The 25487-nt window shown below is 41.8% G+C and overlaps 1 protein-coding gene across 3 annotated transcripts in view; it reads left to right on the forward strand.

Annotated features, from left to right (window-relative positions):
- RRAGB (Ras related GTP binding B) overlaps window positions 1-25487 on the forward strand; it is a 38212-nt gene that overhangs the window by 6660 nt on the left and 6065 nt on the right. The window contains exons 1-7 of one of the 3 annotated variants that reach the window (XM_006096151.3): window positions 5887-6494; window positions 7390-7423; window positions 11153-11252; window positions 15542-15625; window positions 17532-17598; window positions 19974-20196; window positions 23522-23617. In XM_006096151.3, coding sequence (XP_006096213.1) covers window positions 6403-6494; window positions 7390-7423; window positions 11153-11252; window positions 15542-15625; window positions 17532-17598; window positions 19974-20196; window positions 23522-23617 — 696 coding nt within the window. In that variant the 5' untranslated portion in view covers window positions 5887-6402. Of the gene's footprint in view, window positions 1-5886; window positions 6495-7389; window positions 7424-11152; window positions 11253-15541; window positions 15626-17531; window positions 17599-19973; window positions 20197-23521; window positions 23618-25487 lie in introns of those variants that run through there. The other 2 variants (XM_006096152.3, XM_023760046.1) reach the window with 2 other exon arrangements.

Below are 25487 nucleotides of genomic sequence, written 5' to 3' on the forward strand. Positions count from 1 at the left end.
CAGCTGGGACTAATAAGTAACTATAGCAAAGTTGCAGGATGCAAGGTTAATATTCAAAAGTCAAAAAATCCCCAATGTACCATCACTGCTTCAAATATTGCTTCTGTTCCTCTTTCTTCTCCTTTTGATATTTCCATTATCCATATGTTACCCCTTTTGCAGTTATCCCACAATCCTTGAATATTCTTTTTTTTTTTTTTTAAATATATTTTATTGATTTTTTACAGAGAGGAAGGGAGAGAGATAGAGAGTTAGAAACATCGATGAGAGAGAAACATCGACCAGCTGCCTCCTGCACACTCCCCACTGGGGATGTGCCCGCAACCCAGGTACATGCCCTTGACCGGAATCGAACCTGGGACCCTTCAGTCCGCAGGCCGACGCTCTATCCACTGAGCCAAACCGGTTTCGGCTTGAATATTCTTTTCTGGTTTTTTTTTTTTTGGCTTTTTCTCTTTGCTTTTCAGTTTTGGAAGTTTCGTTTTACATATCCTCAAGGTTAGAGATCCTTTCCTCAATCATGTCCAATCTACTAATGAGTCCAATCAAGGCACCTTCCCTTCTGATATAGTGTTTTCTGATCTCAAGCTTCTCTTTTTTATTCTTTCTTAGAATTTCCTTCTCTCTGCTTACATCACCTGTTATTACATATTATATATTTTTCATTAGAATCCTTCGCATATTAATCATAATTATTTTAAATTCACAATTGGGTAATTCCAATATTTGTGCCATATGTGACTGGTATTTATCTTTGTTCAGTCCCTTCAAACTGTGTTTTTTGCCTTTTTGTATGCCTTTAATTTTTTTTGAAAGGTGGACATGATATACTGGGTGAAAGGAACTTCGGTAACTAGGTCTTTAGGAATGTGGTTATAATGTGTGGGGGAATGAGGGTATGAATCTATAGTCCTAAAATTAGGTCTCAGTCTTTGTCCCTAGACTCTGAACTTCATCAGTGCTTCTCAGGGACCCCCCCCCCCCCCCGCTTTAGGTGGAACAGGATATTTAGAGTAGGCTGGAGTTGGGCATTTCCCTTTCCTCTGGTAGGCTAGGCACTCTGATAAAATCCCAGCAAAATAGTTTCTTTAGAGAGAAAGCCTTGTTAAGAAGAAAAGGAAATCTGGTTTATTTTAAAAATGATTACTTTTTCCCTCCTACTGCCAGTGGCAGGAAGATATTTTCCTCTGCTATTCACTGTGAGGATCTAATAGAGTTCCTGGAAGTAAAACTCACAAAAGAGTGGAGGACCCCTATGACTGGGCTGCCCTGGAGTTTTTAACTCTCAGACTTGTCCCAAAAATGATCAATTGCAATTCAGGTTTTCCTACCCCAGTAGTGGTTCCCATAGAGGTTTCTGTGTGTAGTCTCCTGCTCTGGAGAGTTATCATTTTCTAGATATGCCTGTCTGTCTCTCCAATTTTAGGGGCATAGGTTTCCCTGTGACTTACTTCACTGATGACTCTAAGAAGACATGGATTTTTCAGTTTGGTCAGACTTTTACTTGTTGTTAGCATGGAGTAGCAATGTCTAAGCTCCTTCCATGCTGGGCCAGCAACCAAAAAATCCCTCCATTAGAAATTATTCATCAAATCGTTAAGTCCAGTTAGCTGGAAGATCATTTCCTGATATTTCAAGCAAAGAGGTGAGAATGAGGAGGAAAGAGCTTACAGCAGGATATAGTAATAAACTCATGCAGTTCTGGGAAGTAGCAATGACAGCTATGGGGTCAGAAGGAGCAGAGAAGGGTGGAGGAGAAAAAAGGGCAAGGGAGTTATGAGGGACAGTTGGGAATTGGAGACTCTTGGATATGGTTGAGGATAAAGATGACAAAATTAATTAAAGTAGTAAAAAGAAACCTATCATATCGGATCTTACGGGTCTATACTACTTTTTCTTGCTGAGGTGGATGGTTGAAAAAATACGGGGTAGGATCTGGACAGACAGAATGTTGATGTGTTGGCATGTGTGTGTATATGTGTATCTGAGTATAGTGAATGTTAGATAGAAGCACTGATAGGAAGTGGGACCTGAAATAGAGGGATGCTTGTATTTCTAGCATCTAACGTATTTCCTGGCTGCTCAATAAATATGTGTTGAATAAATGCATGAATAACCTTGCAGAGTTTTCTGAAAAGAACCTATAATTACAAGTTTAAAAAGTAATTTGACAAAAATAAAAAGCAAACTTCATCTCTTATCTAGGCAAGATTCTTTTTTTTTTTTTCGCTAAAAGTATTACAAAGGGTATTACATAAGTGTCCTTTTTTCCCCAGCGCCCTTGACAGGCCCCCGCCCTCCCTTACCCCCCAGTGACCTATGTCCATTAGTTATGGTTATATGGATGCATACAAGTCCTTCGGTTGATCTCCTACTCCCCTCCCTCCTGTCCCCCAACCCTCCCTGGCCTTCCCACTGCAGTCCGTCAAACATTCATCTCTTATCTAGGCAAGATTCTTTAATGAAAATGTAAAAATAATCAGCCAGGGATATCTGGGTAGAAACCAGAATCTTAACCTCTATAGGAATGCATTGTACCAACAATCTTATTCATCACTAGAGGCCCAAGCACAAAATCGTGCATGGGTAGGGTCCCTAGGCCTAGCCTGCAATCAGGGCTATCTTCTGCCCACTCGCCAGTCCCCAGTCCTGCCCCGCTGTCGCCCACCCCGGTTCCCCATTGGCCATCCAGTGATCAGAGCCTGTGATCAGAGCCTGTGGGATCAATGTACTTCATAGCGACTGGTTGATCTGTCGTTCTGGTTGTTATGTCGTTATGGTTGCTGGCCTTTTATTATATAGGATTCTTTGGGATTAACTCTTAATTTGGTTTAATACTGAAATCATTTATCAAATCCCCTTCTTTCACAATCATCCTCCTACCCCTATCCCTCCTCTTTCCTTTTCACCTTTCTCCTCTCTACCTTCTCTCTTTCCAACTCCCCACTTCTCCCACTTTTCATCTTCATCCCTTCCCTTCCCTTTCTTTCTCTATTCCTCATGGACCTTGATGGAAACAGGGAGAGTGGGCAGAAAAAAGTCATGATTTGGAGAAGGAGTAAAGGGAGATCAGCAACAGGGAGACAGAGAATTTTTCTAAAGCTTGAAGGAAGGTGGGGGAGGGTGGGTGGGTGGGAGGTAACTAACCAAGGACTTTGTATGCATATATGCATGGACCATAGACACAGACAATAGGGTGGTGAGGGCCTGAGGTGGGAAGGGCGGGCTGGAGGGGGTCAATGGGGGAAAAGGGAGGACATATGTTAATACTTTCAACAATAAAGAATTATTTTAAAAAATAAAATAGCAGTTCAAGGACACAATACAGCTTCAGGACACAATACAGCTGGTGAAGCCTGGTGAGGAGGGTGGAGTTTATGTTTGAAAGCTGCCTTTACATAACAAGCACATATTAATTACATTAAGTGCCTTTTTGGGTGAGATGACTGATGAAGATTAGATTATTCCACCCCCTCCTTACTCCTTTGGAACTGCCACTGTAGGAAAATCACTTAGGAGGCTATTGCAATTATCCAGCCAGGTATTGGAACAAAAACAACATCAGTAAGAATTGGAAGGAGTAGACAAATTGTAGAAAAGGACTAATGAGAAATTCAGAACTCTCAGCACCTAACTCTGTCCAAACCCCTGCAGTAAGAGGCTTGCCATACCCTCAGGATGATCCTCAGCTCTGCATTGACCCCAACTTTTCATTAAAATACTTGTCTGTGCCCTGGCCACTATGGCTCAGTGGTTAGAGCATTGGCCTGTGCACTGAAGGGTCTCAGATTCGAATCCTGGTCAAGGGCACATATCTAGGTTACAGGTTCAATCCCTAGCCCCCTGTTGGGGAGCGTGTGGGAGATGGAGGTGTCTCACATTTCTTTGTCTCTCTCTCTCCCTCTTCCCCTCCCTACCTCCCTTCCACTCTGTCTAAAAAAAAATCTATGGAAAAAATATCTTTGGGTGAGGGTTAACCAAAAAAACAAAACAAAAGAAACAAACAAAAAGAAACAAAAGAAGCTTGTCTGAAAAGAAAGCTTGTCTGCAAGGAGAATTACAGTATGTTCTAGTCTGATGGTAGGTCCCTGACCTACTTTTCTCAAAACATTGGATAAAAAGGGATTACACTTGTATGTATCTCTTACAACTCAGAGTGTCTTTCTCAAGGTCCTGAGAGTCATGCCCTTGAAATGTAATCATCAGGAAGGTTAGGGCCTCTGTCTTCCAGTATCTGTGGGAAGATAGACTCTTAATTTTGGTATCTGCCAGCTAGCAGATACAGCTGGTTTAATCGCATTGACACAGACCAATGTTTTGTAATTTTTCACTTCTCTGACTCTACTGATCCCTGGCCCCCCCCTCCCCCGTTCCTGTAAAATGTCCAATTGTGTCTGCACAAACTGGAATGGAGCTCAGCTTTCCCCCTACTGACAATAGTTATTGAATAAAATATGTTTTCACTGCTTTAACTCAGTGACACTAATCATCATTTAATCTCACTGTTTTGTATGGAGGGCCATGAATCTAAAGTGACTTCCTGGTTTGGGACTTAGGGTCTTTCAGGGAAAAGAACAGGAGCTGGTTTGGAGGCAGCTGGTGGGGAGAAGGAAGGTGATTAGTGAGTGACAGGGCTAAGGAATCCTGTGATCAGAGTAGAATACATTTTTCTTGAGGCATTGTAGTTGTGGTGAGAAGGGATTGTATAGGATGGCAAATGGGGAAGTCTGGGAGCAGAAAGCGCCATGTTCCTATCCAGTCACCCTTCTCTTCCCTCCCTTCCTTCTTCCCTTTTCTTTTTAAAAAAATTTTTTAAATTGATTTCAGAGAGGGAGAGGGAGAGGGAGAGAGATAGAAACATCAATGATGAGAGAGAATCATGGATTGGCTGCCTCCTGCACGCCCCCACTGGGGATGGACCCACAACCTGGGCATGTGTCCTTGATAAGAATTGAACCCAGGACCTTTCAGTCCCCAGGCTGATCCTCTATCCACTGAATCAAACCAGCTAGGCTCATTTTCTTTCTTAGCAAGTAATATATACATGTGGTTTAAATGTATGTGTATAATTTCATTATGTATACATTTATATAAATATATTTAATGTATACATTTACATATACTAAATATACAAAAGGGCTTAAGATGAAAAGCAAGAGGCCCCTAACTTCCTATCCCCTGCCCCTTTGAACTCTTTTGGCCATTTTTTCCTGGTGGTCTCATAATCTAAACATACTAAGTATATATCTATCAGCAGTCCTTCATGATCAATTTTGGACTGCATCTATTGGTTTTTTACTATGGTATATGAGAATGTATTCCCCTTCCAGTTTTAATCAAGTGGGGAGATAGGTGTGTGTCCTAGGATCCCCGCTGAACCACTGGTCCCACCAATAACTTTCCTTGAGCGCTATGTGGTAGACACAGATGCAATCCGTCCAGATGCTATTCACTCATTTAATGACAAGCTCCGTTATAGGGACTGATAATAATAATAAAAAGGAAGATAGAAATTTCAAAAACAGAAAGGTAAAGACAATGCTGGGCCTTCCCCACCAAAAATTGTGAAGGGAGAAAGAGCAGCTTAAAAAAAAAAAAGCTAGCTTTGAGGCACTGAAATCACAAGCGTCTCCTTTAACTCCTCGCGTTGGCGGGTGGGACCCGGATAGACCCCCAGGGGAGCGCCAGCCGCCGGGCGGGGCCCCACCGAGCCGGGGCCACGTGACGGCGCTAGGGGGCACTCTGCCTTCCTCCGCGCAGTCTCTATGGTATTCTCCTCAGCCCCCCGCGCCTTGGGTAGCGGCAGTCACGTGACGGGCTCTGGGTTTACGGCAGGTGCCCACGTGATGCTGGCCTGCAGTCGTGTGGCTGCAGTGAAGTACCTGGGCTCCTGAAGGGCGGGCGATTGGGTCGTAAACGTCGCACCCGCCGGCGGACTCGCAGGGTTGGGCGGGCTCGGGAGCCACGAGCCCACTGAGGCGATCGTCGCTTAGTGCCTGCACGGGTCTGCTCTTTCTGCCACCTCTGCCTTCGTCATCCCCACCTCTTTGCGGGTGAAGTCACCTTTGGGCTGCGAGACCTTGGGGCGTGAGGCCCAAACTCGAGACCCCCACCCCCACCCCACCCCTCTTTCCCGCTCCCCCGCTCCTCCTCCATTTCTTCCTTTGCATCACCGCATCACTTAGCCTCGGAGCCGGCCAGCTCGGCTGCGCCTTGAGGCCAAGTTTGAGGTGGTAAAGGTAACTGGGGAAAGCAGCCCCCCAGTGGACAAAGGCGAAGGCAAGAGCCGGGCAGGCCGAGGGGCTGCAGGCGTTGAGAATAGGCGGCTGAGGGGGCGGCCAAGGAGGGAATACATAAGCAGTACTGCGGCTTTAGGAGGGACTGCAAAGGACTTGTTGCACGATGGAAGAATCTGACTCCGAGAAAAAGATGGAGAAAGAGAATCTGGGACCGAGAGTGGATCCTCCCATAGGGGAGCAGGAAGGATCGCTTGGGTGGGTGAAGGGTATTATGCCAAACCTGGAAATGGGGGTGTGGGTGGGGAGCGGGGAGCTTGTAACTGAAGAGAGTATTGTGGATTAGGACACCCCACCCGCGATAACCTGCTTCTATTTACCAGTAAGGTTGATTGGTATCATGCTTTTGGCGACTGGGTAAACTGTAAAGAGGGCTGGTTGGGAATGGTAACTGGGCCGAAAAAACCCTTGGGAGGGGAAGGGACAGGCCTAATACCAGCCCTGGGAGGTATGTTCTAAATGAGGTGACGGTTCTGAATTGCTTTGGATGATCAATAAAGGAGATTGGGCATCATATTGAGGATAAGAAGACTAACAGGGAGGGTTGGTATTGCCTGGGCAGAGATCATGGACTTGCGAGTGCTTTCTGTGCCAATTTGTATCTGCAATTGAATCTTGTATTTTATATCCTTTGTGCCTGCAATGAGTGAAATATGACTTGGAAGGACAGCTAAAGGGTTAAAGATGCTCCCACATTTTTAAAATCGGAGGCTGGCTTAAAAAAAATAGAGGACATTTAAATATGGCAATATTGTTTGCTTTGTTAAAGCACTTGTGTATGTTTGCTTTGCTTAAAAAAATTTAAGGTTATGAAAAATGGAATCTTGCATTTTAATGGCTCATTTATATTCCTAAATAAATATAACTAGGAGCTATCGCCTGAGCATGTAATTAGGGGATAGGTTAGCATAAACCCAGTTGTATAATTTAGGAAAATGAGGGCCTCTACTCAACTGAGGTCCCACACACAGCCATTCTCAGCTGTTGTGCTAAACATGCTCTTTTGCATCTCTGTATTGATTTGTATTTCTTTAATCCCAATTTCTAAGGCAATTGGATCATGGAAATTCTGTCTTATGGTTTATATCTGCAGGTGGGCGCTGCCAAATACAGCCTTGAAGAAAAAGGTAAGATGCATTAAATACATCAAAAACATGAAGGTAAAGGTAAGAAGTTACTCTTCAGAAAATGTGGTGTAACCATTTTTCCTGGACTGTTGCGGGAACCTTCTAAATATTCTCCCAGACTCTTGTCCCATTCTTTACTTCTTAATTTAATTTTTCTGAGACATATATCCATCTGGGTCATTCACACATTTAATTTTTTGTAACTTCTCAAAGCCCATAAGAATAAAATCCAAGGGACTTGGTGGCATAGAATGCTCTTTAAAAACTGATTCCTGACTAAACCATCTACCGCACCTATGCACCTTATAGCCATACAGAATTTGTTTTTCTCCAAATTTACAAATTAATTTGCATTTTCTGCAAGCCACACACACACATACACAGGCCTCTGCCTGCACATTTTTGTTGAACCCAACTCAAATGTTACCATTATAGGGCCTTTTTAAAAATACATTCTTACTGATTTCAGAGAGGAAGGGAGAGAGAGAAATATCAATGATGAGAGAGAATCATTGACTGGCTGCCTCCTGCACGTCCCCCACTGAGGATCGAGCCCTCAACCTGGGCATGTGCCCTGACTGGGAATCGAACCGTGACCGCCTGGTTCATAAGTCGACACTCAACCACTGAGCCATGCCGGCTGGGCCACTATAGGGTGTTATATGTCTTCTCCAGGTGGAATTGAATGCTCTTTCCCTTGTGCTCTATGGTACCCACCTTGCTGTTTAGGCAGAATTTATAAGAGCACAGCTCTGGAGCAAGTTTCTGAACCTCTGGGGCTTTTATGTTCTTCATTTGTAAAATGGTAATAATATTACCTATCTCATAGGGTAGTTAGAAAGTTTAAACGAGCAAATACATGTAGAGCACTTCGATCAGTACCTAACACAGTCTTTCATAAATAATTGAAGCAAGGTTTCTTAAATTAAAAAAACAAAAGACCCTTTGAGACAGCATGGAGGGACCTGGAGAGTATCATGCTAAGTGAAATAAGTCAGAGAAAGACAAGTGTCACATGATCTCACTCATATGTGGACTCTAAGTAACAAAATAAACTGATAAAGTGGATCCAGAGACTCGGAAGCATGGAACAGAGTGTAGAATCTTAGAGGGAAGGGGGGATGGTGGGAAGTAATCAATCAAGGACCTTGTATGCGAATATGCATGGCCCATGGCCACAGACAATGGGGCGGTGAGGGCCTGGGGGGGTTGGGGGTGAGAGCGGGCTGGAGGCGGTCTGGAGGCGGTCAATGGGGGAAAAGGGGACATATGCAATGCTTTCAACAATAAAGAATTATTTTTTTAAAAAAGAAAGAAATTTATCATATTTAGGCTTAACTTCATCTAATAAATATTGTATAAAAAACTCCACTTTGCTAAGGGGATGTTCTTGTTGAGCCTGTCTAAAGTTATTAATAAGGCTGTCTGAAAATAGCAGAAATCTGTGCATGAATAAGAAAAAAACGTTTTTTTAATCATTTTAGACTGGCTCGTGAGTAACATTTCCTTAGTGCGATAAAGTTATATAGCTAACTAGATTAAATTGAGCTTGAGTGCAGCGTACTTTCATTAATACTCCCGATATTTGCAATTAGGAACTTTTATACATTATTTTAGGGTTGAAGATAGAAGATGTACCTCTCCCTTCATTTGAAAAGCAAGGTGATTGGAACTGTGTTTCATAAATTTGAAGAATCTTAGAATTCCCTTCATCCAATTCCCTTCAGTTCAGTTCTCTGACAGGTGTTTTTCTGTCTTTGTTAAATGCTGACCTTGACAGGAAGGTTATTCACTGTCATGAGGCCAGCCTTTCCATTGGACAATTCTCATTGTTAATAATGTGCTTGTTTTATACCAAGCATGTCAAACTCACGGCCAGTAGGCCACATGCTGCACGTTTGACGTGCTTGTTAATACCTTTGTTTTGATACCTTGTCCACTCATTTGAGGAACATATTTTGAGCATCTGTTATATGTTAGACACTGAAGATACCAAGGGGATTCTCTCTGCCATTCAGGAGCTCAGACCAAAAAATTGGGTAACTGCAATGCATTATGGTCTTTGCAGCGCTATAGGTAGGAGTGTCATGGAAGGGCAGAGGTGAGAATTACCTAAGCCAGCCTAGGGTATTGGGGTCAGAGAAGCTTTTTGTTGTTGTTAATCCTCGCCCAAGGATATTTTTTATTTTCAAAGACAGTGGAAGGGAAGGGAGTGAGGAAGTGGGGGGGGGGGGATAGAGAAAAACATCCCTTGGTTGCCTCCTGCGCGCGCGCACACACACACACACACACACACACACACACACCAGGGCTGGGGATTGAACCTTCAACCCAGGTACATGCCCTTGACTGGGAATCAAACCTGCGACCCTTCGGTGTACAGACTGATGCTCTAATCACCAAACAATACTGGCCAGGGCCAGATAAGCTTTTTGAGGAGGTGGTCACTGAACCAAATGTTGAAGAATGGGTGGAGCTTAGCTGAAGAAAGAAAAGGGAATGGAAAGCTACTGGCAGAGAGTACAAGGTGAAACAGACATAGTGCACAGGTCCCTGGAGATCTGGGAGCAATGACAGGAACTACGAGCAGTTCAGTTCAGTATGGCTGGACAATAAAAGTTCCAGGCAAGGAGGATCAGAAGATGAGGGCAGAGGAATAAACAAGCCAGATTGGGGGGGGGGGGGCGTGTTATAGGTAGTTTAAGGAATTGATCCTGTAGGCCAGCGGTTCTCAACCTGTGGGTCTCGACCCCTTTAGGGGTTGAACGACCCTTTCACAGGGGTCGCCTAAGACCATCGGAAAACACATATATAATTACATATTGTTTTTGTGATTAATCACTATGCTTTAATTATGTTCAATTTGTAACAATGAAAATACATCCTGCCTATCAGATATTTACATTATGATTCCTAACAGTAGCAAAATTACAGTTATGAAGTAGCAAAGAAAATAATTTTATGGTTGGGGGTCACCACAACATGAGGAACTGTATTAAAGGGTCGCAGCATTAGGAAGGTTGAGAACCACTGCTGTAGGCCATGGGACATTGAAAAGGAAGAGACAGAGCAGAATCATGGAGGTCAGTGGAAAGGATGAAATGGGTAGCAGAGATGGAAAGGTTGACCTTGAGCAGGAGGAAAAACTTTCGGTTATACTAAAGTCTCCTGTCCTATAGTACAGTGCACAAAACATTAGATTATGCAAGATCAGGGTTCAGTTTCCTCTCAAGTTGCTATGTCGCTAACATAGTTTTTAAAAAATATATTTTTAATGATTTCAGAGAGCACGGGAGAGGGAGAGAGAGAGAGAAACATCAATGATGAGAGAATCATTGATTAGCTGCCTCCTGCACGCCCCACACTGGGGATTGAGCCCACAACCCAGGCATTTGCCCTGACCGGGATGCTCAACCACTGAGCCATGCTGGCCGGGTATTAACATAGTTTTGAATACATGATAGTACATACTAATAGCATAATAAACTCACTGCAGTTCTGTTGCCAAGGGAATGTGTGACTCATGACAGCTACGCATCTGGGCCCTGGAATTCTGGGTATCTCTGCCTTTACAGATGGTTGAGGAATTAGTTGCCATTATCTGCACCAGGTTGTTGGTACTGTTACTTCCGGAAAACATCAAGTACAGGAGAGAGAGAGATCCCTGTAGACTTGATTTGCTTTAGATTGCTAACTTCTTTTCATTCTTTCCCCCCATTTTGTCCTTAGGTGCTATTGATGGGTAAAAGTGGGTCTGGTAAGACCAGCATGAGATCTATTATCTTTGCAAATTATATTGCCAGAGACACTCGTCGACTTGGTGCAACAAGTAAGATGTTTTATCTTATTGTAAAGTCAGGTGATCTTAACTATTAATGATCCGCATAACACACTTGGTTGCAGTAACTTGGCCATGCAGAGGTTGAAAGATTTGTTTTGCAGCATGTTTTCCCTGTTTGCATTTCTTCGCAGAGGTGTTTGGCCTAATTCTGGCTACTACTGCTTGCGCTCTTGGGTGGTTCTTTTCTAGGTTGCTTACCAAGTGGGATGCCCGCGTGCAACTTCTTTTTTACCCTGCTTTTTCTTAAACAAGCATAGGGATCTTTTTGTTTGTTCTTGTGTGTGTTGTTTTTTTTTTTCTTTGGGGGGGGGCAGGTGTTCGTTTTTTAACTGTTATTATGTAAAAGGAAATTAATTGATAGGTATTAACAAGCATAACAATAAAATCACCTAAGATTTTTTTTTAAGCAGCTGCTAGTTCTTAGTCTTCATTAAAAGGTAAATTGCTGGGGGCCGGGGGTTATGAGGGGGAGGTTAACCTAATCTGTGCTCTGCTGTTTCTCTTCCTGGATACACATGAATGTTCTCACTGGAGTTCTGGCTTTGACTTGAGAAACGTTTCATTGCCCTTTATGGTTTGAATGTTAAATCTGGCTTCTTCGTGGAGGCTCACTGGGCTGCCAGTGGATCCACGCTCCTGAGAGACCCCTTTGTCTCTAGGCTGTAATGCCATTTCATTTTGCAGCATCCAAGCATTGCTGGATCCTGTCGTGGTCCTTGGCCTCTAGGTGATGAAGCCATTGCCCTTATCTGGCTTTTAAAGATTTCCTGATGTGGGTTTCTAGCATCCTGAACACTTTCAGGGACAAGTCTCCCCCTACTTCATAAGGTATCTTACTGTGGTTTCGAGAAAACAAACATTTTAAAAACACCTTATGTTCCAGATGCTAGGATACAAAGGAGAAGGGAACCTCATTTCTGTGCTGGGCGTGTAGTATAGACTCTCAATTGGAGCAGCTCTAATGTTTAGAAAGCCATTTCTTAGTTACAGCTTCGAGTCTATTTCCCTTTATTTCTGTTGGCTGGTCCCCTTTCCGCTCTCTTGAGCCTCTACAAATATTTGTGTATGATAAATGTCTCAATCAGTCCTAGCCATCTCTTACCTCCCAAGTCTTATCTTCCAGAGGTCAAACATCTCCACTTCCTCCATCTGTTCCTCACTTGACATCATTTTGAAGGATTTTTAAGGACTTGTTTGAACATATCTACATTTTTCTTAAAGTGCTAAGACTCGAATGTTGATGTGGCCTGATCAGGGCAGATAGAATTGTCACATCTCATGTTCTGGGCAGCACCGTTTGGCTCTCTTTTTGTGGAGTAACTTTCATTATGTTGAGTCATAGCAAAAACACCCAATTTCTTTTCACATATATTATCATCAAAACACGTATTCTCCTGATTCTTTTGCAGTTAATAATTTGAACCTAAGAATAAAGGCTTACCTCTATTACTCAGTTTCTTTCATTTTAGCCCATGCATGTTCCTGAACCCAGTGTTTGTTACCTGTGAAGTCCAGCACAAAAATCTCTATCTTACTGGGCCTCAGTTTCCCTATCAGTAGGAAAGAGGGTAGAGCCTATCTTTCATTCTTTCATCAGATATGTTGCTTATTCTTCCTAGCCTTCGTACAGTTCGTACACTGGATAAACATCTCCTCTAGTTTTTAGCTAAGTAGTCCATCAGAAATTTTGGTCAGGACAGGGTCCTTTGGCCTATCATGCCTCAAGTGAATTCCTTCTAGAAAGTACCTGTCCAGTTTCCTCCCTGTCTTGATTTGCCAAATTTTAATTTATTCCTATTCTTCCAAGTTAAATATCTGGGCCTAATAATCACGTGGTTTTAGTAGATTAGAGGAAGCTAATGTTTATTGTATGCTATTTTATTTACTTTAGTCCTTATATTAACTTCATTTTCATAGATGAAGAAAGTGTGACCCAGGAGTTCAGCTCACTCAACTCGAAAGCATGAGAGCTGGAATGTCAGTCTGTGCTCCTGCTCCATTCATTGTGCAACAGCCACAATTCTTGGAAGACTTGTTTCTCTTCGTGTTTTAAATTCTGTACATTTCATTGAAGCACCTTTTTTCTCGTCCAATTAATATTTCTGTTTTTAGGGAATTAGCAGAGTTTACGTACTACCCTAAGTCTAGTGAATAGTCTTGTGATCCAAATTTCAGAACTATTGGAGCTACTTAAAATAGTTTTAAAATCTAGCAGCATCATTGAAATGTTATAAACAGTATGTTGCAAATTATATGACTCCATATACATCAAAGCAGGCCGTTTATTCAACAAGTGCTTTTCCAGAGCTTCCTGTGTGCCTGGCGTTGTGAATGGGACAGAGCTCTTGCCCTTAAGGATATCTCAAGCGGGACCTTCATTGATAATACTTTGTTAGCAATTACTGTATTTCCTTAAAGGTAGTAAAAGTTATACTTTAAAATATTGTGTTGGCCTTCATGATTTAGTGTATTATTAACTAGTTCGTTCGTCATTGGGTTCTACTGCTTAACTTATAGACTAATTAAAAATACATTGATTTTTACCTGCTATTCTTTTGTATGCAGCTTTTAAAATTTTCTTTAAAAGTAGTAAAAGAGTACGTCAAATATATTACATCACCTTTAATGTTTAGTGTTTTTTTCTAGATTGTCATTGATGAAAAAGTCCAGTTTGATTTTGTTAAACTTAGAGTCTACTTGTTTTGAAATTTGAAGTAAGGATACAGAATGGTGATAATAATGACTTTATTAGGGGGCTGTTAAAATGTGTTTGTGTTGGAAGAGTAAATTTGTCAATGAAAATATGATTATGAAGTATTTTATTCTAAAACACTGTTGACAGCTCTGAGATTTCCGATCTTCTCAAAAATTCTGTTCCCTTGGCTTTTATTTAATGCCTTGTTACCCTGGTTTTCTTCCTTTATCTTTAATCAGCCCTCCCTCTTTTTTAAAGAATATTTTTTTCTTTCTGCCCCATAAATGTATGTGATTTCCCAAAGTACTGTTCTTGGTTCATTTCAGTTGCTCTTATAATAGCAGGATAGGAAGACTAGGAGAGCTATGAGACTAAAGAGGGAGGCAAAAAGTGGGTTTTAGATCATAAAGTGCCTTATAAGCCATGCCAGGTAGTTTGAACTGAGAGTAGAGGGCAGCCCCTAGAAAATTTTAAACAGAAAGTAACAGTCATATTTTATCATTTTTAATGTTCAACTTTAATGACAAGAGTATAATATTTGTGAAAAATTCAAACATCATAGAAGTGTAGAAAGTATATTCCTTTCCTCATTCTCAGGCCTTTTTTTCCTGAGTGTATACAATCATACATATATAGACTTATACAGAGATAATGTTTTTTTTTCTTTTTAAAGAAAACTGGAATAAAAATCTGCATTTTTGAGAGACTGTTATATCTGTAATATGGAGGATAGGTTAGGGGAGGCAAGGGTAGAAACAGGTTAACAAATGAGGAAACAATTTTAGTAGACCAGGTAAAAGATGATGGAGGCTTAACTTGGGTTAGGGTGGTGGTCATAGATATGATGAGAAGTAAATGGATTTGGGATGTATTTAACAGGTAGAGTCAATAAGACTTGCTGATTGATAGGTTTGGGGGGAATGGTGGGGAAAAGAGTAGACTCAAGGATGAAACTAAGGTTTTTGCTTAGGCAACTGGTTACATTCCGTGAGATGGAGAAGACTGAAGGAGGAATAGATTTTATAGGAAGAATGGGGAGATGATGAATTATAGTTGCAAACGTTGAGTTTGGGATACTTGTGGTTTATTCAAGTGAAGATGTCCAATATATGATTCAGAAAGGGAGGAGAGAAATCTGCATTAGAGATATCAGTATCCAAATGGAAAATAAAATAATATGAATAGATTAGCATGCCTAAGAGGAGAATACATAGAAGAGTAGGTGACCAAAGATGGAATCCCAAAGAACTCTAACATTTAAGGGACAGAAAGAAGAATAGGAGCCCATGAAGGAGGATCTGCCAAAGAGGTTGTAGATGTGATATCAGAGGCTGAGAGAAGAGAATTTTTTGAGAAGAGAGTAGTCAACAGTGTCATACTATAGAAAGTAAGACAAGGACTAAAAAGTCCACTGGATTTGGCAGTTAGGCCATTGGTCAATGAGAACAATATCTGTGATATGGGGAATAGAAACCAGATTTCTATTCCATGTGCTCCATATCTAAACAGTCACTGAATCCTGTCACTTCTTTTGTTATTGTCTTTCCCTTTCTCAGTAGCACTTCTTTCCATTTTTTTTTAGTACTAGACCGTTTACATAGTCTTCAAATTAATAGCAGTTTGAGCACCTACTCTCTCGTAGACTCTGTTGGAAATACAAGGACATGTAAGATATGATTCCTTTTCCAAGGAGGGGGAAGTAAAGGGGAGAAGGGAGGTAGTTTGAGCACCTACTATGTGCCAGGCACTTTATGTATGATAGCTCCTTTAATCCTCACAGTAAGCCTGTGAGGTCAGTAGTCTGCGTCCCAGCTTTTTTAATAGAAGATGAAACTTAAACTTAGAGGTTAAGTGACTTGCCCAAGGTCACACAGAGAGGTAGAACTAAGAACTGTTTGGCTCCAGTGTCCATTTAAAAAAAATAATGCTCTGCTGCTTACGATCCAGTTTATGAGAATCTAAAATTGCACAAAAGTTAGCAGTCAGTTTAAGCAACAGCTTCGAGCTAGTCATAGAAGAAATACCACTGTGTGATTGATTGACTATCACATAAATTGTAAAGGTGATCGTTGCTACACTTTGAAAAATTTCTAGGATAAGAATTTTTATTTTTCCTCCTTGTGACCTTTAGTGCCTGGCAGAGAGTAGGTGCTTAGTAAATGTTTGAATGAATTCAGAGGGAGTGATGACGGTAAGTGGGGGTGGCCAGGTAGGGCTTTTAGAGGAGTGGGGGTTTTAGTCGGGTCTTAGAAGATGAATCTAACTCTTAAAGAAAGGTGGGGAGGACTTTTTAGGCAGATGGACAGAGTAGGCAAAGTATAGAGGGAGTGGGAGGGAAGCGTAAGGCAGAGGTCGCAAACAGGCAGCCTGTGTGCTGGAAAAGGCCTGTAGATGTGTTTTGTTTGGCCTGTACAATGTTTTTTAAGAATTGGAATTAGTTATCAACACGTAAGTGTTTCCATAAAAATCTGGATTTCCCACTACGATCGAAAAATTGAAAACTCTGTTAATCCTAAACCCATGTTCCTGCATGGCAAATGAGCTACAGCCGAGTAACTGCCACTCACGCCATCGACCCCTTGGGTAAATGTTTACTCTTCAGAAATGATTAACTTTGCTCTTGTATGTTTACTGGCCTGGCCCCTATTAGCAAGTTTGCGACCCCTGATGTAAGGTACATTGGGGGTTGGGGAGGTAGTGGGGTTTGGGAGGACTATGAATAAACCAGATTGGACTGGAGCAAAAGGCATTATTAATGTGCCTCATTGGGGAATATAAAGGGAGTTTGGAAGCCACATTCTGAAGGACCTTGAATGCCCCCCTATAGACATAGAGGAGCCTTTGTAAGTTTTTTGAATGGGGAGTGACATGTTCAAAGTAGTGCTAAGAAGATGAACCTGGCAGTAGCCTAGAGGGTAAAATAAAGGGGGTAAGGCTTCCTGGTGGAAGGTAATAATGGAGCTATTGTGGTTGTGTAGGCTTGAGAAGGGAAGGGCCTTCCTTAATGTTAGTGGCAGGTTATAAAGCAAGGAGTGGGAATTGAGAGAGATTACAAAGGATAGTAATGAATGAATGTGGACAGAGGAGTCAAAAATGACCACCCCCAATGTGGAATTGGTCGGGTCAGTAATAAAAATAAGGAAATCAATAGAAGGAGTGAATATGGTTATGTTGTATGTTTTTGGGGCGTTTTCTGTTTGTTTGTTTTAAAAAAAATTTTGTGAAGGGCTTTGGTAGGGGTAAATGAGTCAGGGAAGCGCTATTAAATGGTATATGTCTCTGTCTTACATGTTGAGATTTTAACATTAGTATTTTAATTGGCAGTTGTTTCTGCTTTAAGCACTAAACTACTAAAAAGTAAAACGACTCACATGAGAGCCAGTTCTGTAGCGCAGGGTAATCGGGGTGCCACCTTGCCACTAAACCACGCTACTAAGCTAAAAATCACCTTCTTGTGGCTTTGAGCATTTCACTCCACTTTGGTCCTTCTAAATCCTGGGCTTAGTGCTTTGCTTAGTTTGAATTTCGCCTCGCATGCTGCAATTACTAGATTTGTCATATTTACCTTCCAGTTGATGTAGAACATTCCCATGTTCGATTTCTGGGAAACCTGGTGTTGAACCTGTGGGACTGTGGTGGGTAAGTACCATCTGATTACTTGTGAGGCCAGTGGCAGTAATCAGCATGGAGAATACTAGAGTAACTATCATTCATAATAGACACATTGGTTGGTGTTGGTGGTATAGCAGTGAGCATAGCTGCCTTCCAAAGAGATACATTGGATAAAAATTTATTTAGAATTGGCATTTGATTAAATCAAGATCCCTGACTTGAAAAGATTTTTTTTATTGATTTCAGAGAGGAAGGCTGAAGGGGAGAGAGAGAAACATCAATGATGAGAGTCATCACTGAGCTACGCAGGCCGGGCTATGTATTAATTATCTCCAGGCAGTCTAAGCACTATACATAAGACCTGAGCACATATCTTTCCACTGTGGAAGGAGTAGGAGACAGTGTTTTCTCTCATGGCCAAGGCAGTTCTCAAATATCCCATCACAAATGAACATTCACTATGTTTGTATGCCAGTATTGCTCCCTACCCTATGGCCATTTGATCTTCAGCTGATGTGTAGTGTACTGGTGAGGAGCTTTAGGCTCTGGAGTTATATTAGCATTTGTATCTCAGCCCTGTTAGCTGTTATCTTGCATTGATCACTTAAACTCTCTGAACCACAGATTCTTCATCCATACAATAGAGATGATTGTGCCAACTCATAGGGTTGTTTTAATGATTAAGTAAGATAATATGTTAAAAAAACACGTAGCCAAATGCTTCACGAAATAAAGTCATTGTTAGCTCAGCATTTCCCAGTTCCTAGCATAGAACCAAACATGGAATAGGTGCTCAATGAGTATCTGTTAAAAGCAACAACAAAATAGCCAAATATTCCATAAGAAAATGACTCCACTGTTGCTAGCAGATGGATTACTTAGCACCCTAGCAGATTTCTCCATACAAATCCTTCCTCATTACCATTGCTTCCAATTCTGTAATCTGTGCCAAATCAGTCCAAGTCTCTTACTTTTAGGCAATAAGATGTTATTGTCATTTTTACACATAAGGCAGCTGAAGTCCAGTGATATTATGCATCTCCTAAGGTCACACAGCCATTTATTTATATTTATTTATTCATTTTATATATATATATATATATATATATATATATATATATATATACACACACATATATGTGTGTGTGAATACACACACACACACACACACACACACACAGTTAATCCTCACCTGAGGATATTTTTCCACTAATTTTTAGAGAGAGTAGAAGGGAACAGGGAAAGACAGAAAGAAACATCGGTGTGAGAGAGACACATCGATTGGTTGCCTCCCACATGGGCCCCGACCAGGTCCTGGGATTGATCCTGCAACTGAGGTACATGCCCTTGACCCGAATAGAACCCGGGACCCTACAGTGGTCCGACGCTCTTATCCATTGAGCCAAACCAGTTAGGGCTAAATATATTTTTATTAATTTCAGAGAGGAAGGGAGAGGGAGAGAGAGAAGCATTGACTGGCTGCCTCCTACACTCTCCCCCCCCCCCCCCACTGGGGATTGAGCCTGCAATGAGGCACGTGCCCTGACTGGTGGTAATTGAACCATGACATCCTGGTTCATGGGTTAATGCTCAACCACTGAGCCACACTGGCTGGGCTACACAGCCATTTAATAGCAAAGTACAGGACTGGAAGCTAAGTTCATTAGTTTTTTTCCCATAACAAAATTCTGTTTTTTTGCTAGGCATCTGGTAATTGAGAATTTCTTGGGAAACAGCACACAGCCTAAGGAGCAGAGAACAACATTCTGCTAAAAAGTGTTCTTAGAGTCATTTTCATATAGTTCAGAGTATTGACTGTTCTTCAGTAAATATTCACTGGGCACCTATTCAATAAAAGCTGGGAAACAGTGGCGAACAGTAACAGACATGTTCCTTACCTTGGAACTTTCTGTTTAGGGAAGTGAATGGCATTAATTAAAAACTCATGCAGATGTATAATATCATACTTGTAAATGTTAAAAAGAAGAACAGTGTATTGGTAAAAGGGCCTATGGTGACTGGATTTGCCCGTCAGGGAGGTCAGGGAGGTCAGGGATTTTTTTTTGTAAAGAAGTACGGATTGAACTGAAATCTAAGGGACAAGTTAGGAGTTAAATGAGAAGTAGAGGTAGTGCCAGGTGAGACAATGAACAGCGTGTGTCAAGGCCCCTCGGGGAATAGACCATGGGCCTCGAGAACCAAGGACAGGTCAAAGTATGTTTGGAGCACAAGGAGAGGGCCTTAGGGTAGTGCAGGGCTTAGGTAAGAAGTTGAAAGCAGACCAGTTTGCTATTACTGGTATTTGCCCTGTCATTCGAAGCTTTTAGATTATCTTTCACATAAGATAGATCATAAGTAGAAGGGACTAAACTGAGGACTTGCTTATTTTTTTTTCCTACTAGACAGGACACTTTCATGGAAAACTACTTCACTAGCCAACGAGACAACATCTTCCGAAATGTGGAGGTTCTGATTTATGTCTTTGATGTGGAGAGCCGAGAACTGGAAAAGGACATGCACTATTACCAGTCATGCCTGGAGGCCATTCTGCAGAACTCTCCAGATGCCAAAATCTTTTGCTTGGTGCACAAGATGGATCTGGTACAGGAGGATCAGCGGGATCTGGTAAGAAACAGAAAGGGTGCTGCAGGACATGGTGGACATGCTTTTGTAGAAGTATCGGGACATTTGTGCCATCCTTTTTTTTCAGGGCAGAAATCTCCACCTAAGCTTTCAAAATAAAGTTTTGTCATTTGTGTGTGTGTACACACACACACACACACACGCAATCCTCACCCAAGGACATTTTTCCATTGATTTTTTTAGAGAAAGAGGAAAAAACAGAGAAGTATCAATGTGAGAAAAACACATAGATTGGTTGCCTCCTGCATGCGCCCTGACCAGGGCGAGGGCTGGGGAGGAGCCTGCAACCGAGTTACATGCCCTTGCCCAGAATCAAACCTGGGCAGGCCGATGCTCTATCCACTGAGCCAAACCGGCTAGGGCAGTGGTCGGCAAACTGCGGCTCGGCAAACCACGGCTCATGAGCCACATGCGGCTCTTAGGCCCCTTGAGCATGGCTCTTCCACAAAATACCGGCTCTTCCACAAAATACCGACTTCTGCGCATGGGCCACGAAGTTTCAATGGCACTGTACGTGCGCGCCCGCACGTAGTATTTTGTGGAAGAGCCACACACAAGGGGCCAAAGAGCCGCATGTGGCTCGCAAGCCGTGGTTTGCCGACCACAGGGCTAGGGAATTTGTTTTTTTTAAACACTCTTAAACAAATTTTCCCTGGTAAGGGAAAGATAATATTCATTTAATAAATAACTTTCAGATTTAGGTAAGGAACCTGACCATGTAATATCACTAAACAGCCTTTTTATATTTTTTCTCTTTTTTCTATCTCTTTTTAAAATTAAATTTATTGGGGTGACACTGGTTAATATGGTCATATAGGTTTCAGGTGTGGGTTTCTATGTTATAGGATCTGTATATTGCCCTGTGTGCCCACCACCCAAAGTCAAATCTTCTCCAGTCACCATATATTAGGACCCTTTTCATGCTCCACCCCCTTCTCTCTGGCAACCAACACACTGCTGTTTGCATTTAGGAGTTACAGTTTTATATCCCACATATAAGTGAAATTATATGGTTCTTAGCTTTTTCCTGAGAAAAAAGAAGGAAGCTTGAGGTATAATACTACCTCACTTCAAATTATACTACAGAGCTACGATAATCAAAACAGCATGGTATTGCCCAGCCGGCATGGATCAGTGGTTGAGTGTCTACATATGAACCAGGAGGTCATGGTTTGATGCCTGGGTTGCAGGCTCAATCCCCAGTGGGGGGGCATGTAGGAGGCAGCTGATCAATGATTCTCTCTCAGCAGTGATGTTTCTATCTATCTCTCCCTCTCTCTTCCTCTCTGAAATAAAATTTTAAAAAAATCGAACAAAATTCCCCAGCATGGTATTGGAGGAGAAACAGACACAGATCAATGGAACAGAATAGAGAGCCCAGCTATAAAACCACATGTATATGGACAGATAATTTGAGACAAAGGAGCCGGAAACACACAGTGGAGTAAAGATAGTCTCTTCAATAAATGGTGCTGGGAAAACAAAAGCCACATGCAAAAGAATGAAGCTGCATTACAGTTTATATATTTATAAAATATGTATGCTGCCTCTGTTTACTGTCCTCAGAGCAGACAGTTACTGTCAAGGCTAGAAGACTCACCAGGGGTGAAATGAAAGATTACAACTGTCATTAGGTTGACTTAGGAAACTGATATGCATCTGTTCAAGTGCCAGTCACACTTGTTAGGCACAATGCTAAGTCCCTTAATTGCACTGATATGGTATATTTCTCTTCTTTTCTAGCATGGGGATTATTAGTACACATAAATTTAAACCAGAAGCCACACAGTAGAAAGGGAAAACTCCCAGCTAGCTATGAGACGACCCCCACCCCCCAAGATTGGCACATCACAAATATAGTCTAGCTTTAGTTTGTCCAATCCTATATAATAAAAGGCTAATATGCGAAATGTCCCCTTGACTGGGAGTTCGACCAGGGGTCGGGGCTGGCCAGCCAACTGCCTGTGACCCTTTCTTCCCTCCCCCCTGCCCCCCGGCCGGGGCGGACTGACCAGACCCCACCCGTGCACAAATTCGTGCACCGGGCCTCTAGTATAAAATAAGAGGATTGGATTTTAAAGTCTAAGCTGAAAGAAAAGATCTGTTTCCAAGGATGAACCTGAGGAAAGTTTTAGAATATGTCATTGGTACAGAATACAGTCCCTCCTTGGGTTGGAGCCTAGGGGTCTAAGGATACCTTTTATTTAACTAAATGATTTTTTTATAATAGCTGTGGTCAGGAATACTTTTTTTCCTATAACTAGTTATATGATTGCCTCCAGTGTTCTAGTTTTGGGGTATGTTTTGGTGTTTCTAGGTTAGCTTATAGGCTTTCAAAAACCATTAGACAGAGTTCCGTATTTGATTTTGAGAACTACTTTGAGTATCTAATCTTTTTATTCCCTTCTCTCCAGGACCTTGACTGGGACCCAACCAGGGACCCTTCAGTCTGCCGGCTGACACTATCCACTGAGCCAAACCAGCTAGGGCAACTTACTGTTTTCTGAATGCTTATATAGATATCTCCAAAGATACATTGCTGTTGTTTGTGGGATTTGAAACTTAATTAAGAAAGTTATATTCTGTTTCATTAAAGATTCAGTCAGACTTGGAAATTTTGAAGTAAACATGGCTAGGGTGCCTCCCTAAGTATCAATTTCAAGTAAGATGGATGTTTCTCTCTATGTATTAGTGAGGGAACCTTAAAGAAACAGAACCAATAATAAGTGTGTGTGTGTGTGTGTGTGTGTGTGTGTGTAGATAGATAGATAGATATAATAGAGGGATGGGGTAGAGGTTGATTGATGGATTTTAAGGAATTAACTCATACAATTGTAGAGACTGGCAGTCTGCGGTCTTCAGGGCAGGCCTATAGGTTAAAGAGTAGATGTTGTTGCTTGAGTCAGAAGGCAGCCTAGAGGCAGGATTCCCTCTTAAGGCCTTCAACTGATTGCATCAAGCCCACCCACATCATGGAGGGGAATCTGCTTTAAGTCTACTGATTTAATTATTAATCTCATCATACCTTCACAGCAACATCTAAACTGATCTTTGACCAAAGGTCTGGGTACCATGGCCTAGCCAAATGAATACATAAAATTAACCAGGTAGGGTCACAGGTAGGGTCACTTTTAGACCTGACCTGAAAACATTGCTGCCAGGATGTCTCTGAAGTACTGTACACATTGAAAAATCCCTCTGAGGAAATGCTTTCTGTTTAAATATGCAGAAATAATTATATCTCAGCTTTTGCAAAGACAGAGGAGAGCTATATATCCTGATCAGTGTGTTGGACTTTCTCATTCAGATTTTTAAAGAGCGAGAAGAAGATCTGAGGCGTTTGTCTCGCCCACTGGAATGTTCTTGCTTCCGGACATCTATCTGGGATGAAACTCTCTATAAGGTGTGTATGTTTCTCCGAGTTCCCTCATGTTAGAGCATTAAAAAAAGGCAAGAAGGATATTATCACAAAGATTTTAAACTCTTTCATAGCCATCTAAACATGTTGAACTAAAAAAGAAATTATAATAAATTGTTTGAAACATCAAAATTAACCTTAAGAGCTTTTGGGTTTGATCTTAGACTGGGTCGACATGCCTACCAACCAGGCTGAATTAGCTAGCCAGTTTGGTCATGATTAATTTTATACTGATATTCATGACAGCTAAGGTTTCATTGGCTGTCATCCATTTTGACTTGTGGTCTCAATGCTGATTGGAGCTATGTCTACTATTCGGGTACTTCTGCAGGATATGTGCTAGTCTGCCTAAGTTTGGATGGCAGGAGAAGAACAATATTTAAGGGAGAGATTGGCAAAGGGAAACTTAGAATGAGACATGTCTGTCTGCCTAGAATTTGATAGCGTCCATTTTCATGCCAAATGGAGACTAGCATTCTTTGTTCTTAAATATGTTTTTATTGATTTCAGAGAGGAAGGGAGAGGGGGAGAGAGAGAAACATCAACGATGAGAAAGAATCATGGATCAGCTGCCTCCTGCACGCCCCACGCTGGGGATCGAGCCCGCAACCAGGGCATGTACCCTGACCGGGAAGCGAACCCAGACCTCCTAGTTCATAGGTTGACGCTCAACCATTGAGCCACGCAGGCTGGGTGAGACTAGCATTCTTTCAACCAGAAAGATCGATCCTGCTGCTGGAATGGATACCACACTGCTAGCGGTGTAGAGGTTACAACAAGAGCCGTGTTATGGGCAAAGCTGAAATGACCTTATTGGCACATAGGTTCCTTACCCTGCTTCCTCCCTTTCTCCTACTGATCCAGCGATTTGAAAGATTGGCTCCTTGACGCCCTCCTGTGGTCAGACCTTTCCTTCAGACTGCTTCTGGTGTCTGTTGACAAGTTTGACATCCTTCTCTGTCCCTGGTAGCTACAGCCTCAGTATCAACTGCATCCGACAAGTATCTACAACCAGAAGCACAGAAACCTGATTTCCCAAGGAGAAAAAAAAACCAACTGGACTTTAAATATAGCCATTGCTTTATTTTTTTAACTAATTCATTTTCCCCCCAATATTATGTTGACCCAGCCTCGCTCTATTAACAGATCATTTTTGAGATACCTGTCTAGGAAATACTGTTCTAGATTAATTTGGGCCGAATTTCTCTCAAAGCCTTATTCCCATAGAACAGGTAACCGTGAATAAGGATGGACATGACGCACTGATAAGAACCAGCTGCGGTGTGAAGGATGGCAATACATAACACGACCAAAGACAATTGGCTAATCACAACACTGCTGTGAGTGACAATGTCTCTGCTGTGGTTAGCTTTGGTGTCTTCTCCAAGGTAAATTCAGCAGTGACATTAACACCGACCTGGGAACTTGGAACCTGAAACCCCATGCCTAAGTAATAAAACTAATTGGAGCAGAGACATGGCACTACTATCGCTTGCATAAATGTCGCATAGAGCTAACTTACATTTTTCTATTCCGTTTTATTCTGCAAGCACTCATCACATACCTGCTTGATGCTGTAGGACGCACAAATGACTAAGACCAGGTTCCTGCCCTCTAGTGGGGGAGAAGAACATTACACACCTTGCCAGACAAATTAGAGTAAGATTGAAGGACATATTCTAATGGAGGTTCAAATAAAAGAGCCATAAGAGAATAGAGGGAGGTGTGGTTAATTTCAACTCCTTTCATTAGTCATACGCCTCTAGATGAAGTCAGTTTTAGGCAAACACGCAGTGTACCATTTTAAATTCAATAATTTATACAGCTGAATATAAGCCTTTTGGAATAATAATGC

The sequence above is a fragment of the Myotis lucifugus genome, unplaced genomic scaffold, assembly GCF_000147115.1.
Source record: "Myotis lucifugus unplaced genomic scaffold, Myoluc2.0 scaffold_169, whole genome shotgun sequence".
NCBI classification, from domain to species: Eukaryota; Metazoa; Chordata; class Mammalia; order Chiroptera; family Vespertilionidae; genus Myotis; species Myotis lucifugus.